Source organism: Oryza glaberrima, chromosome 5, assembly GCF_000147395.1.
Source record: "Oryza glaberrima chromosome 5, OglaRS2, whole genome shotgun sequence".
Classification (NCBI taxonomy): Eukaryota; Viridiplantae; Streptophyta; class Magnoliopsida; order Poales; family Poaceae; genus Oryza; species Oryza glaberrima.
Genome location: NC_068330.1, coordinates 15,146,453 through 15,160,866, shown reverse-complemented (window position 1 = coordinate 15,160,866; position 14,414 = coordinate 15,146,453). Strand labels below are relative to the sequence as shown.

General features: G+C 40.4%; 2 protein-coding genes and 1 non-coding gene across 4 annotated transcripts; 2 read left to right on the top strand and 1 right to left on the bottom strand.

Annotated features, from left to right (window-relative positions):
• Positions 1-403: 403 nt before the first annotated feature.
• LOC127774469 (heavy metal-associated isoprenylated plant protein 35-like) lies at positions 404-2,104 on the top strand. 2 transcript variants are annotated; one of them, XM_052300728.1, is made up of 3 exons: positions 404-480; positions 656-731; positions 934-2,104. In XM_052300728.1, the coding sequence occupies exons 1-3, from the start codon at positions 454-456 to the stop codon at positions 1,857-1,859; spliced, it is 1,029 nt and encodes a 342-aa protein (XP_052156688.1). In that variant the 5' UTR covers positions 404-453; the 3' UTR covers positions 1,860-2,104. The 2 variants fall into 2 exon arrangements, with proteins under 2 accessions (XP_052156688.1, XP_052156687.1); XM_052300727.1 differs by having other exon boundaries at positions 474-572.
• Positions 2,105-10,038: 7,934 nt separating this feature from the next.
• TRNAE-CUC (transfer RNA glutamic acid (anticodon CUC)) lies at positions 10,039-10,111 on the top strand. The gene has a single exon. It is a non-coding gene; the product is annotated as a tRNA-Glu (tRNA).
• Positions 10,112-11,449: 1,338 nt separating this feature from the next.
• LOC127772558 (40S ribosomal protein S4-like) lies at positions 11,450-13,995 on the bottom strand. The gene is made up of 5 exons (XM_052298493.1): positions 13,860-13,995; positions 13,112-13,189; positions 12,818-12,998; positions 12,630-12,727; positions 11,450-12,123 (listed from the first exon to the last, which is right to left on the bottom strand). The coding sequence occupies exons 1-5, from the start codon at positions 13,860-13,862 to the stop codon at positions 11,692-11,694; spliced, it is 792 nt and encodes a 263-aa protein (XP_052154453.1). The 5' UTR covers positions 13,863-13,995; the 3' UTR covers positions 11,450-11,691.
• Positions 13,996-14,414: the final 419 nt, after the last annotated feature.

Below are 14,414 nucleotides of genomic sequence, written 5' to 3'. Positions count from 1 at the left end.
TAACTTAATACTCAGTATTCCTATTTTTTCCCTACCAACCATTAAAAAATCAGTCAAATGTTTTTTATACCTTTTCGTGTTTCTATTTTACACACGCGGCACATTCCTATATTTTCATATGAATGTGTTTCAAAAGAGTTATAAAGTTAACCGCTATATAAACTAGTGTTACATAATCGGTTATCGGCAAAGAGTCCATTTAAAACAGCATTGTTTTTTGTTGTGTACGTGTCTTTCACGTAATATGTAAAATAAAAAAAAAGAAGTTTCTTACAAAATTTGTACCACGAATTTTACATGAAACAGTGGTGATTCTTTATGGCGTTCTGAACTACAGGTAGGTACTCCGTGCCACTATAAAACCTCTCCTCCCTCGTCCATGCGCCGTTGACAGTGCAGTACACACTCATTGGCCACTTTCCCTTCTTCCACCGCTATACCTTCCCTTCCTCCATGGCTTCAGAATCTCTGCAATGCAAGGTACCAATTACCAGACTACCAACATCGACACATTCTCACTCACAATCTCACTACTTTGTCTTCCTTCTGCATGCATTCACATCCACTGGGAGGTTGAGAATGAGAGAGAACATTTATTTTTCATCTCAATCAGAGATATTTTAAATGATTGATTATGATTTGATTCATGCTGCAGGTTTTGGCTCTCAGAGTGTCCATCCACTGCGAGGGATGCAAGAAGAAGGTGAAGAAGGTGCTCCAGAGAGTTGAAGGTGTGTGCGTTTGTATCAAATCAAATCAAATCACCTGCATTTTGATCCATTTTTAGCTCCCCTTTTTTTGATGCTGCAGTTAGTAGTTTCATCGGCGAAGCATCTGTGGAAACAGATTTTTTTCCCTTCTCTTTTCACTTCAAAAAAGCAGAGAAAAACGTGACTAAAACTGACAGAATAATGTGCTCTGTTGATTCCGAAGGCGTGTACAGATGCGACGTCGATGGCCGGAGCAACAAGGCGACGGTCACCGTCACCGGCAAGGTCAGCGCCGACACTCTCGTAAGGAAGCTGAGGAGGGCCGGGAAGCACGCCGAGCAATGGCCGGAGGAGCAGCAGCAGCAGCAACCCAATGGTGGTCAGTGCCAAGAAGAAACCAAGAACCAAGCTGCCGACCCGGGCATGTCCGGCGAGCCGGCTGAGCCGGAGAAGCCGGCGTCCGGCGACGCCGCGGAGCCAAGCGACCCAAAGGTGACGCATGAAGAACCCAAGAAGGTCGCCGGCGAGGGCGCCGCCGCCGTGGCGCCGGCTGAAGACGGTGGCACGGAGATCACCGACGCCAATGTCAGTGAGAGCGCCGGCGACGGCGGCGGTGGCGGCGGCGGCGGCAGCGTCGAGACGGTCAAGGCGCAGCAGCCCAGTGAGCCCAAGAGGAGAAGGAAGCAGCAGCCGCCGCAGCAGCAGCAAGAGGAGAAGGCAGGTGAAGCCACCATGGCCACGGCGGCGGCGGCGGCGGCATCAACGCAGGGCAACCACACGAGCCACCACTTCCCGGCGGCGCCATTGCAGCAGCAGCCGGTGCACGTCATGAGCTACAACGTGGCGCGGCCGAGCTCGAGCGCGGCGTACTACGCCGCCGCGCGTCCTGCATCCGCCGCGAGGCCTCCACCTCCATTGCCGCCGGCGCCGCCGCAGGAGCACTCGTACGCGTACTCGCCGTACTACTCGCAGTCTCAGCCGTCGCCTTACCGCTACGGCGGCTACTACAGCTACTACTACTACGGCGGCGGCGGCGGCGGCGGTGGCGGCGGCCAGAGGACGCCGCAGAGGAGCGCGGCCTCGCCGGCGAGGAACTCCTACGGCGACCTTTTCAGCGACGACAACGCCAACTCTTGCAGCGTCATGTGAAACCAAGCTCGAAAAAATTAATTCAGATTATGTTTAGACTTGCTAAACTTATCTAGTATTATAAGCAGGTTTAAGTCGTATTGCTACTAATGTAGAAATTAATTTCAAAGGTAGCTGTTGTATTAGTTGTTGTCAGATGATTCTCTCACTTGAGATGTTGAGCAAAAGGCAGGTCTTGTTGTAGTAACATTTTGTAAGGTGACATGCCTGAGCTTTTGATGACTATTTGCAACCAGAACAACAGGTTCTTGAATTTTTTTCGATTCATGATCTTTTATCACTTTATGTAGATTTGGGTAATACAGTTATGCTATGGCTGTATTTAGTTCAGCGCAAAGTTTGGATTTTGGTTGAAATTAGAGATGATGTGACTGAAAAGTTATGTTTGTATGACAGGTTGATGTGATAGAAAAGGAGTGAAGTTTGGATCCAAACTTTGGATCTAAAAACAGCCTATACTTCATATGAGATTTGAGTGAAGTTCAGCAGAAAAAAATACTGCATATGAGATCATTTCAGAGAAGACTGGAGGACAATAATCATTTGGCTAGGAAAGACCGAAACTCCGAAAGAGATGGAATGATATGCAATTATAGTTCTGGTCAAGTTAACCAATTGAAACTGTCGAACTCGATGCAATTATCAATTATGTGCTAATTACCAGATCCATTCAAGAGGTTGTACTGTTATAGTCAAATCTGACTCAACTGAATGCAGTGCAGGTCTTGCAAGAAACCTGCATCCATTCCTGTAGTATACAGTTTTCCTTCAGACAAGTGCATTCAGATCCCTTGTGATGCTAATTGCCACCAAAATGCTATGCAACTTCCATTATTAACCTTGATTATGAACACACAAGTTGGTAAACCCTTTTGCCGTTTGTTTCCATTCGGAGAAGAGAACAAAAGAAGCCATGAATGAACTAACTGGGTTTCAACATTCAACTGTCCCTTATTTTTCTCTTTCTGATTTTCTCACTGAATGAACATGGCCAATCCAAGCAGCAAGCAACAAGAAGGTGCAGGCAGCAATGGTGGATTCACCTTTCTCTCCCAGCAGGGATATGCTGAAGCTAACATGGCAAAGTGCATTTAATGTTGCAGGCCACTGACAAGACCAGCTTGAAGCTTGGAATATAGTGCATGACCATGAATGAATGGATGAATGACCAAGGAGGACACAAGGTTCAGACAAAGCTTGCATCCACAGCTAAAGACAACACTCACAGCTTGTGAAGAAAAAAAGATTTAAGTTCTGTATGACTGTATCTGACGAAGCAAACTGCAAGAACATGAACAGCCAAGGAAGATAAGTTGTGTCTCAGTTGTCTAGGACATGAAGGCGACATTGGTGTTTTGCTAGTACAAAGAAGCATTAGTTTGGATCATGGACAGGGTGTTTTGATGCTATCCTGGCTCATGAGCTGGTGGGCCCAGATCCTGGAGAATAAATAGTAGGGCCCTCATGAACAGAGAACTTGGGAAGCAGTGTGGTAAATAAGGTAGGCCAGTAGGAGTACAGATTTCAGATTTCAGGCTTGCTTTCTGCATACCTTGTCCAGGTACTAGTAAATGTTAGCAGTATTTTATTTTAAACTAAATGTTACTCGATTGACATTATGTTTATTATGATCAGTGCCCAAAAACCTCGATTGACCGGTTGTAGTTGATGTTGCTATATTTATTATGATCGAGTAAGACTAGCAAATCAAGTAAAAAAAAAGGGAATTTGTGGGCCATTCGTCTAATTCCAAGTTGTTTCAGACACAAGAAAAGTATCACTGAGGAGGATATGCTTCATCTGTTTAGTACTCTTTCATACTCCATCTTCCTGTTATGATCCAAAGTTGTTGGTTTACTTACAAAACTCCGAAGTTTCCTGACAGCATGGTAGCATACGTTTGACTGATGACTAGAGGATGCTTAATTATGCTTTGCTTGCTGCATTTTCGTCGGTCAAAAATTGTCTTCAGAATGAAACTTTTCTTCAGTTTGGTGCCATTTGTTGAGCAAAGCTGCTGCTTCTTTCCAGCGAAGAAGTCGGTTTTTCCTAGGTAGCGATGAAGATTACGTTGGCAAAATCAATCAAATCAGCTCCTTGGCAAGCTGCTTGGGCAGATCCAGAGGGTTCTTGGGTATCACGTGAATACCCAAAAGTTTCTGAAAAAAATATATATGTTTGTATATATTTAACTAGACGATGTTTACAGTGCAGTCACATTAGTTTGAGGAGCCTCACAGTGCCACATAGGCTAGAGATACGGGTCTAAAATCCAGGATCCACGTCGGTGAGCCGGGGGGAGGGGGTCACTCGCCGACGCATGTGCAAAGCCATGCTGCGTAAGGCTCCGCCCTTCACAACGCGGCTGCGCGCGTTCCTCCCTGTGTCGCAACTCGCAAGCCCTCGAGCAAGGCGAAGAACGAGTGTCTAGTTTTGGCTCCACATATTAGCGATATGACATCGAATATTTGGTTTCTTTGATGTGGGGCTAAACACCACGTACTTGCGCTGTGAACGCCCTCATACTTTATTCTCAGCCTTTTTTTTCCCTCAACGATCCACCCTTCCAGAGTCCTGCATTATCTTGTATTCTTGTGGTGAATTTTATCTACAATCAAATTAATACCCAGACTTGAAATCGTACTGAATCCATGAGCTCAACAGGATTCTGATACATTAGTAGTAGCGAACAATGTTAAATTTGATCTGTGATCAGAACCACAGAGAAAAGAATAATGTGGCAGATTTAACTCAAGTAGGAGTAGAAGTCTATACTCCAATAGAGCCCCGGTAGTATTTGCCTTGTGCAGTTGTGCTGCACTCCAAGCAGGGCAAGAATGGTCATGTCAAATGTAAGGAAGCTGGTAGTACTCCCTTCGTATCATAATAAGGGGCCATTTGAATCATAGGGTCGAAAAAATAGATAAATAGAAAAAAAAATACAGAATTCTAATAGAAATTGAAGTGCAACAGAGAATTGCAAAACACATGAACGGGTCATTTGATTAGAGCGTGGGAAAAATGTAGAAATCGGAGGAGAGCGACAGACTCAAAGGAAATTTTTCAAGAGGTTGAAGCTCTTGCTACATTTTCTCTAAAATCCACATGCAATGTGTCATTTTATAGGAATTTTATAGGATTTGGACATCTTCAATCCTTTGAATCGAAGGGCTAAATAGAAAAATTTCCTATAGGATTTGAATCCTATGAAATTCGCACATAAATCTTTTGATTCAAAGGGGCCCTAAGTTTAATTTTTTTCTCTCTCTCGTTTGTTATAAAATAAATTTGTTTTAAGTAATCATTACATCGAAGTTTATAAAATTTGGAGATAAATATATCAGGAAGTAAATAAATTAAAAGATTATTGCAATAGGATTTGATAAAGTGAGAATATTTTGGTTCGTATAGTTTTATATTGGTATGTGTTGAATTGGCGAAAAATAAACTTATTTTGAAACCTACAGAGTACTCCCTCCGTCCTATAAAAAAACCAACCTAGTCCTTGTTTAATTCCAAACTTTTTTTTAAACTTCCAACTTTTCCATCACATCAAAACTTTCCTACACACACGAACTTCAACTTTTTCGTCACATCGTTCCAATTTCAACTAAACTTCTAATTTTGGCGTGAACTAAATACACCCCAGTACTACACCCCAGTACTAGATGTGACATTTTCTAATACTACGAATTTGAACATATATTTATCTAGATTCGTTGTAGTATGATGTGGCACATCAAGTTCTAGGTTCGTTTTTTTAGACTAGCAAAAATGCCCGTGCGTTGCAACAGGTGAAAAATTTCTAATGATAATATACATTTTTCATGCATAACCATGTCAATGGCAATGTTTGTATAGATCGTTTGTAGCTAAGACAATCAAAAAATTGGAACATCTTCAATATAATAGCCCAACCTTGACGATGGCAACCTTACCGATGTTTGCTTTATCTAAAAATAATTGGATTATTCATGTGGCAACATACATATAATCTAAAATGCTCTTTCAATCTCATTCCTGCAACCAATAATAGGACCAATTAAATCCTACCCTGTCTCGCATGACCAAGTCTACATAAAATAGAGTCATTGAGCACTCTTCTCTAAATAACAATTAAAAATATGTTTATTTTTTAATATTATTTCCATATAATATGTTATCAAGAATAGTAGCTATACTTAACAAAAATAGTTTATAATTGCCTACAGAGATACGCAGGGTCTCCAATACATGAGAATAAATGACGATCGTAGAGGAGATGGAAAAAACCGATGGATCCTATTCGACCCAAGCGTTCATCAATTTATCTTTTTTTTCTAACCGTTTTCTTAGAGCAGATTGTACTTTTATAAATGGTATTTTTTTTCTTACGCGATTTTTTCAAACCATTTTTTAAGAAATGGCGTGTTTTTCTGATAGTTTTTTCCTTGCATGTTTGTTTTTTTTGCTTTTTTACGGATGAAGGAAACCCTTTTTTGTTCTCGTTCTTTTTTTTTGTTTTTACGGATGAAGGAAACCTTTTTTTCCAACACATTTTCTTTTGCGCTTTTAATTGACATTTTTTTCTCACACATTTTTTTAACCGCTTTCATTTTGTCACGTATTTTTCTTTTTAAATGTACGATGAAAACTTATTTTTGTACATAGTAAGATTAGATTAGATTAGATTAGAGATAGAGAATAGATATATACATACTACTAAAACAAATTAAAATCGGTCCTTTTGCCGCGCTCTTTTTCCGACTTTTCTCTTTTCTTTTTCCCTGTTTTTAAGGGCAATCGTATCTACGGTTTTCCTTTTCTTTTTTTAATCGGACTCTTTTTTTTCTAGGTTGTTTTTTATTTGGACTGGTAGTAGAGGCCGCGCTTTTTTTCCCGACTTTTCGTTGTTTAGTTTTCCCAGTTTTGGAATTGGATCTACGTTTATTCTTTTTCTTTTTTTTCACCGCTTTCGTAGGGGAGTCGGACTTTTTTTTCTCGGTTGTTTTTTTTGCTTTTTTTTTTTGCAAAACTGACTCAAACATGGATGACAAACCGTGGAAATATCTTTAGTTTTTATAACCGACTCAAACATGGATGACGGACGGCGGAAGCATCTTTAATCTATTATATTATTAAAGGAATAGAAAAAGGAGTCTCCACGTTCGCTTCATGGCCTAGATATTCTCACATTAATTGGAAAAAAGAAAAAACAGAGTCCATATAAAAATATAATTTAGAAATAGCTGAAATTCGGAATTAAAAAATAAGGAATATTAGAAGAGAAGACTAGAGTCTATATAGAAATACAATTTAGAAATAGTTGAAATTCGGAATTAAAAAATAAGGAATATTAGAATAGTAGACTAGAGTCCGTATAGAAATACGATTAGGAAATAACTGAAATTTGGAATTGAAAATAAGGAATATTAGAAGTAGAGTATAGAGTCTATATAGAACTACAATTAGGAAATAACTGAAATTCAGAATTAAAAATAAGGAATATTAGAAGTAGAGTATAGAGTCCGTATAGAAATACAATTAAGAAAAAAATAGAAATTCAGAATTAAAAAAAAAGGAATATTAGAAGTAGAGTATAGAGTCCATATAGGAATTTAAAACTAACTAAAATTTGGAATAAACATAATAAAATTAAATGAACAGTTTAGAGTCCGTATAAAAATATAATTTTCAAATAACTAAAATTCAAAATTAAGAAAAACATGGGAAGAAAAATTTAAGGTCAATATAGGAATACAAATATAGAAATACAATTTAGAAGTAACTGAAATTCGAAAAAATAAAAAATAAAGAATATTGAAAGATGAGTTTAGAGTCCACATAGAAATACAATTAGAAATAATAAAAATTAAGAAATAAAAATAAATAATATTAGAAGAAAAGCATAGAGTCTATATAGAAATACAATTTATAGAAAATTTGGAATTAAAAAAAGAAATATTAAAAGACGAGTCTAGAGTCCATATAGGAATATATATAATTTACAAATAACTAAAATTTGATTTTAAAAATAATTAATAACTAACACGTATATAAAATATAATATGAAATATAAGAAATAAAAATAAATAATATTGAAAGAAGAGCATAGAGTCTACATAGAAATACAATTTACAGAAAATTTGGTATTAAAAAAAAGAAGTATTAAAAGACAAGTTGTCGACGTTTGATGTCGCGATTCCAGTATTTGCATGGTATGGGAATCGTTGGTACTAGGATATACATAAGACTGAGGTAAAAGAGACGGGGACGAGGATTTTTATATAGGCTCGGGCCCTTGAATTGTCAGGTAATAACCCTACATCCTGTTGGCCGAAGCCGGTATTGCTCTTATTCACCATAATCACACTAGTACAATATTTGGGGTAGCCTATCTAACTGTTGTCGACATGGCGGTCTGTAGTTCTGACTCGTAGTCGACAACAGGGTAGTCTTCCTCCTCGAGTTCGTGCCCGGCGAGATCAAAGATAGCGCTTTCGTCTCTCTTGACAGTATCCGGAGACACCGTAAGGGACTAGCCATGCTTATCCCTGAAGTCGATACCCGGCGTCTTGTCTTGACGTATGTTGGCTTGTATGTTGATCTTCTGTCTTGATCTATGTTCCATGTATGTTGATTGTGGGTCTCTTCCATGGCGGGTGTGTATTGTGTCCCCTCTCCTCCTAGGGGGCCTTGTATTTATACCCATAGGTGTTCCTTTGTCCAAGTAGAAATAAGGAAACCAATATGGATACAATCCGAGTAGTCCTTGTCGTTTCCATATAGAACTCCTCCTATATCCGCAGGTTGTATCCGTATAGGACATGGTATGTGGTGGGTCCTGCCGAGATTTAGTCAACTACTATTAGCTATGTGGTATCCATAACCCTGACACAAGTCTAGAGTCCATATAGGAATATATATAATTTACAAATAACTAAAATTTAATATTAAAAATAATTAATAAATAACACGTTTATAAAATATAATATGAAAATTAAGAGATAAAAATAAATAATATTGGAAGAAGAGTATAGAGTCTATATAGAAATACAATTTACAGAAAATTCGGAACTAAAAAAAGAAATATTAAAAGACGATTCTAGAATCCATATAGGAATATATATAATTTACGAATAACTAAAATTTAATATTAAAAATAATTAATAACTAACACGTATATAAAATATAATATGAACATTACACATTAGTAGTTTTGTAGAGTTATTGCAAAATTTAAAATTATATTGTCATTTTAATATATTTGAATAATATAATGAAAAAACATATATGCTATTATATGAGAGAAAATATAATGATGCTAGCCGCGCAATCTGCGTGGGCCACAATGCTAGTTTTTATAATAGTAGAGATCGGACAATTATTTTTGGGGAATCAGACAGATTCGTTTTTTCCCCCGAATTTTCTTTTATCGCGTCAGATTTGGTTTTTCTTTTCTTTTTTTCGCACGTTTTCTTTCGCCCGGTTTTTTTGGATCGGACAATTTTGGTTTTTTTTTTGCCCGGTCTTTTTTTGCCCCTTTTTTCCGGCTCGGACAGATTTGCAGATTTGGTTTTTCTTTTCTTTTTTCGCACGTTTTCTTTCGTCCGGTTTTTTTGATCAAGACAATTTTGGTTTTCTCTCGCCTCTTTTTTTCTAGACTTTTTCTTTCGCCGGTTTTTTTAGATCAGACTATTTTGGTTTTTTTTGCCGGTTTTTTTCGCCTCTTTTTTCTAGATAGGGCAGATTTGGTTTTTCTTTTCTTTTTTTTCCGCACGTTTTTTTTGCCCGGTTTTTTTTTGGATCGGACAAATTTTGTTTTTTATCTGGCTTTTTTGACTGACGATGAAAGCATCTCTTATTAAGTAGTAGAGAAGAGATTGAGGGAGTATATACTAGCAACAGGGAGGCCATGGCAGGTGCTTCGGCTAATAATAAGGGAAGGTGCAGCTAGGCAGCGGCGCATGCAGATGAGTGGTCGGTCATCCATGGACATTATCGCCGTATAGGCCTTTCTCGGTAACATGTCAATCAAGCCTACTAGCCTAGGCTGCTGTGTCCTGTACGTATCCAACGCGACCCAACCAATACATTCATTTATTTGTACGCTGTATCTACGACAATACGCGTTGAAAATACTGTTTATGTGATCAAAAAACATTAATATATATTCCCAGGGATCAACTACAGCACAACATCCGTTGTAGTCTAGCTGGTTAGGATACTCGGCTCTCACCCGAGAGACCCGGGTTCGAGTCCCGGCAACGGAATTTTTTGTCTTTTTACACGCAGCTCGTGCAAATTCTGAATGTGCACTGAATACATAGAATCCATAACTCTGAATATGCACTGGATAAAGGAGTTTATGAAATTTTCAGCGCATCCTGTTCTTCAAACTTTGCCCAAACCAAGATCCCAAAGCTCGAGCCAGCACTTGGATGCATAGATTTTGCTGTTCAACCATCTCAATCCATAAAAGAGGGCCAAATACGAACTTGCAAATCCAAAACATCATGTGGAACTTGCAAATCCAAAACATCATGTGGAATTCACTTGGATGCACATCATGTGGATGCACAGTTTGCTGTTCAACCATCACCTACGTTACCCAGATACAGGGATACGGATACGCAATACGTTGATAAGGGGATACGATATTTTCCAAAAAACAAGGATACGGGGATACGTCTATATATATATTGAAAACACAAAAAAAATTAAGGAAATTACATTAATATATATTAAAAATACAAAAAAAATAAGGAGCTTTTATAAAGAAATAGCGATATAATACTAGTATTAGTGTAGCCGATTCCATATCAATATTTTGCAATTTTCTTTTCTATAAGCAATTCAAATTAACAAATGATTAAGATCCCAAAAACCACGTATTAATAGTTCAATCATATAACTCTTGATGACTTTGCATCAACATTAGCAGCCGCACAAACCAGTAACCACTAGGATTGCTGGATGCACTAGCACTTACTTTGTCCTAAGAAAAACAAGAAAGGCACAACAGATTCAAGCAAGAAACGTTCAAAGAGCATGGATTTACCCGGCAGGCAGTCAAGCAAACAAAGAAAAAGCTCCCTGCTTTGATGCTGCCAGCGGCCAGCCTGCCACCGGCCTCCGCTATGCCCGGCAACGGTCGTGGCCTCCGAGGTTGGCGGCGAAGGAGGTGCGCCGCCGCCCAGCCGCGGCAGCTCTTCCGTCTCGCGGAGAGGACGTTGTGGCCCGCGCACGGCAACCAAGCGCGCGGCTGCAGCCGGCGTCTCCGGTGGCATTGCCGGGCACGCACGAGAGACAGCCATCAGGATGGGAGCGTATGAGGCGGCGCATCCCTGATGCGAGCTAAGACGGAGGCACGTCGCGGCCGTATCGCTGGCGTATCTTGATTTATTTTGTTTTTTTGAAATCACAAATATATGGGATACATACAGAATACGTATCGGAACGTATCCGTATCCGTCCGTACCGGAACGTATCCGTTGCCGTATCAGATACAGATACGTCGCTTTGTAGCCGTATCAGGGTAACGTTGACCATCACAACCCATAAAAGAGGGCCCAAAAATACGAACATGCAAATCCAAACATCATGTGGAATTCATTTCAGTATGCAAGGTAGCTTCTCATTTGGGAGAGATTACACAAGCTAAAAAAGGATTCTGGATCTATTATGCTGAAGGTAACAGATGATGAATTCATAGTTTCAAAACAGCTCGACAAGTATCGAACAATGAAGCGCCAATTGACGGTCTCCAATGGACATATGATCTAAAGAGCTAAATAATCTATATAAATAGACTGCTCAAATCAACAGTTTCATTCATGGAGATTTTCAGAAATCAAGCCTCAGCGGCAGCCTCGGCATTGCGCTTCCTCGCCTCCTCAATGATGCTGAGCTTGATGCCCTTGCCCTTGGGGAGAGATACCCACGGCTTCCTCTCCTTGCCGATGGTGAAGACGTTGCCCATGCGAGTCGCGAACTGGTGGCCGAGGGCATCCTCGACATGGATGGTCTCAAAGCTGCCCTTGTGCTTCTCCCTGCTCTTGATCACCCCGACGCGCCCTGTGTTCCTCCCACCGGTCACCATCACGACATTTCCAACATCAAACTTGATGAAGTCCACAATCTTGTTGGTCTCCAAGTCAATCTTGATGGTGTCGTTGGCCTTGATGAGTGGGTCTGGGTAGCGGATCGTGCGCCCGTCGTTGGTGTTCAGGAAAGGAATACCCTTCTGTCCAAACTGTACAGACCGGACCTTGCAGAGCTTGAACTGCATTATTAACAGAAGTATTTCAGTAAATATTTTAAAGCAAAAGTGTAGGACTCAATAGAATTTTGTCAAGCAAAAAAGGCACAAACCAAGCAAACCACATTGGCACAAGAAAGAGAACCTCAAAGTAAATCTATAAAGATAAGAATCCTATAAAAGGAACACATATTAGTAGGATATTAATAGGATCTGTCTTCAATTCCTACATCACTCAAACATAAAGAACTAAACAGAACAACATGATATGAAGCTACATCTGGTGGAACGGGCCCACTGGCGTACACATTTGTGGGTCAACAGTACCGATGGAGGATGAAACCAGCCATAGGAGGCAAACATGACTAGTAGAATTTAAAGATCAAGAAGTTTGCTTGATATTAGGCAAGGCATAGGATTTCACTTGATAAGGATATTTTTAGTTGTTTGTTTTTGTATTGCACAGAAGAATACAAAGCAAAAGTTCCTACTATTATGAACCATATAGTGATGGATAATTTAATATAAACCTTAGCGTCCTCATCCTTGATGCTGTGGAGACGGAAGCGACCCTTGGTGTCATACAGAAGGCGGAAATTCTCCCCAGTCTTTGGAATTGACACAACGTCTGCAGGATACAAGAAACTAATAAGGGATTCCATGGAATTAATTAGACATTGACTTCTCGTACAATGATGCAGCAAATCAGGGCACGCACCCATGAATCCAGCCGGATAAGTCTTGTCAGTCCTGACCTTTCCATCAACCATAACATGCCGCTGCATCAAGATGGAAATAACCTCACGGTAGGTCAGAGCATACTTCAACCTGTTCCTGAGGATAAGGATCAAAGGCAAGCACTCCCGAGCTTTGTGGGGACCAGAAGAAGGCTTGGGTGCCTGCCCAGGAAATAAACATCAGAAAAAATTCGAGCAAACACTTATCAAGTGAACACTTATACAGAATGCATTTGAACTGCGTGATATAACTTGCGGCTATACAATGTACTTACAAATGCTCCACCAAGCTTGTCAAGCATCCAATGGCTGGGGGCATTGAGCCTCTTCAGATGCTTCTTCAAACCCCTCGCCTATTAAGCAGAAAAGGAGATTCTTTTAACAAGATAAATACATATTGATAGCGTTTAACCAATCCAAATGAGAGAAATGAAAAGGGGGCAATACAGTAAAAACAAGATTCACCAAATAAGCACTTACAATCTATGCCATCATTCCTTGGGATTCTATGCGTTCATCAAACATTTAATGTTGAGATGGAATGGCTCATAACTATCAAAGGATGTTTTATGATTGGGAATCACAGTTTTACAGAAAGTAACTCCTAATTACCAAAAGGATGTCTAATAGAACGGGTGTTGAGCCATTTACTAACAACTTGACCAGGTTGTCACCCACAGAGCACTTACCCAAAATGATCTCTGATCCAAAATAACATATTTGACAAAGAACTCGCTCTACAAAGAATTACAGGTAGATCAAAAAGACATGAACCTAAAGAAGAGACCGATCTAGTAAGAACTAACCAACCGAACAAATCAACTCACCGCGTGATCTAACACAGGCAACAAGATTCCACCGGTACAATGCACGTAATTCTACGCCAACTAGACGATCACATATCCTGGTTTAAATCAAGAACTGGACTGACCATACAAGGCACCGAACGAACTGGAAAAAAAAACAAAAAGAAAATAACTGAACGACGCGAAGAAGAGAGAGTAAAGGGCGTTCGGATCTCACCATCTTGACCGGAGTTTAGCGTTCTCCTCGCGCGCGGGCGAGGACAACGACGGCGGCGGCAGCGGCGGCGGCGGCGACGGGAGGCGTGGAATAAACCCTAGAGAATGGCGATGGTGGCTGGATCGGGGGGAGGGTGTTTTATCTCCCGGAGGGGAGCTTACAGCCGTGGGATGCGGCGTTAACGGTGCAGATTTGGATGTGGCGGAGTACTTGGGCTCATCTGGGTTGGCTCGCGGCCCAGCACAAGTGTAGGCTCTCACGGACCGGGCCCGCTTCGTGGTCGCGTAAAAAGAGGCCGTGGCCCGGCTGGCTGGTTTGGTTCCTGATGGGCTGGGCCTAATCGGGAGAAATATGTCGCGAGTAGAATTCGCACGCATAGGAATAAGTCCACTTTGACTCCCTTAAAAGTGACCCGAATCTAATCCATAACCCTAAACCGCAAAACCGGATATCTCGACCCCCGAACTATTGAAACCGGTGCAATTTGACTCCCTTGGTGGTTTTGGAGGGCGGTTTTGGTGACGTGGCGCTGATGTGGCAGTGTTGAACTAGTCT

Coding starts and splice junctions, on each gene's coding strand:
- LOC127774469 (XM_052300727.1), top strand. CDS start 474: ATGCAAGGTACCAATTACCAGACTACCAACATCGACACATTCTCACTC. Junction 573..655: donor GCATTCACATCCACTGGGAG/GTTGAGAATGAG, acceptor TTCATGCTGCAG/GTTTTGGCTCTCAGAGTGTC. Junction 732..933: donor GGTGCTCCAGAGAGTTGAAG/GTGTGTGCGTTT, acceptor TTGATTCCGAAG/GCGTGTACAGATGCGACGTC.
- LOC127772558 (XM_052298493.1), bottom strand. Junction 12,999..13,111: donor ACAAGCTTGGTGGAGCATTT/GTAAGTACATTG, acceptor TTTCCTGGGCAG/GCACCCAAGCCTTCTTCTGG. Junction 12,124..12,629: donor TCAAGGATGAGGACGCTAAG/GTTTATATTAAA, acceptor TTAATAATGCAG/TTCAAGCTCTGCAAGGTCCG.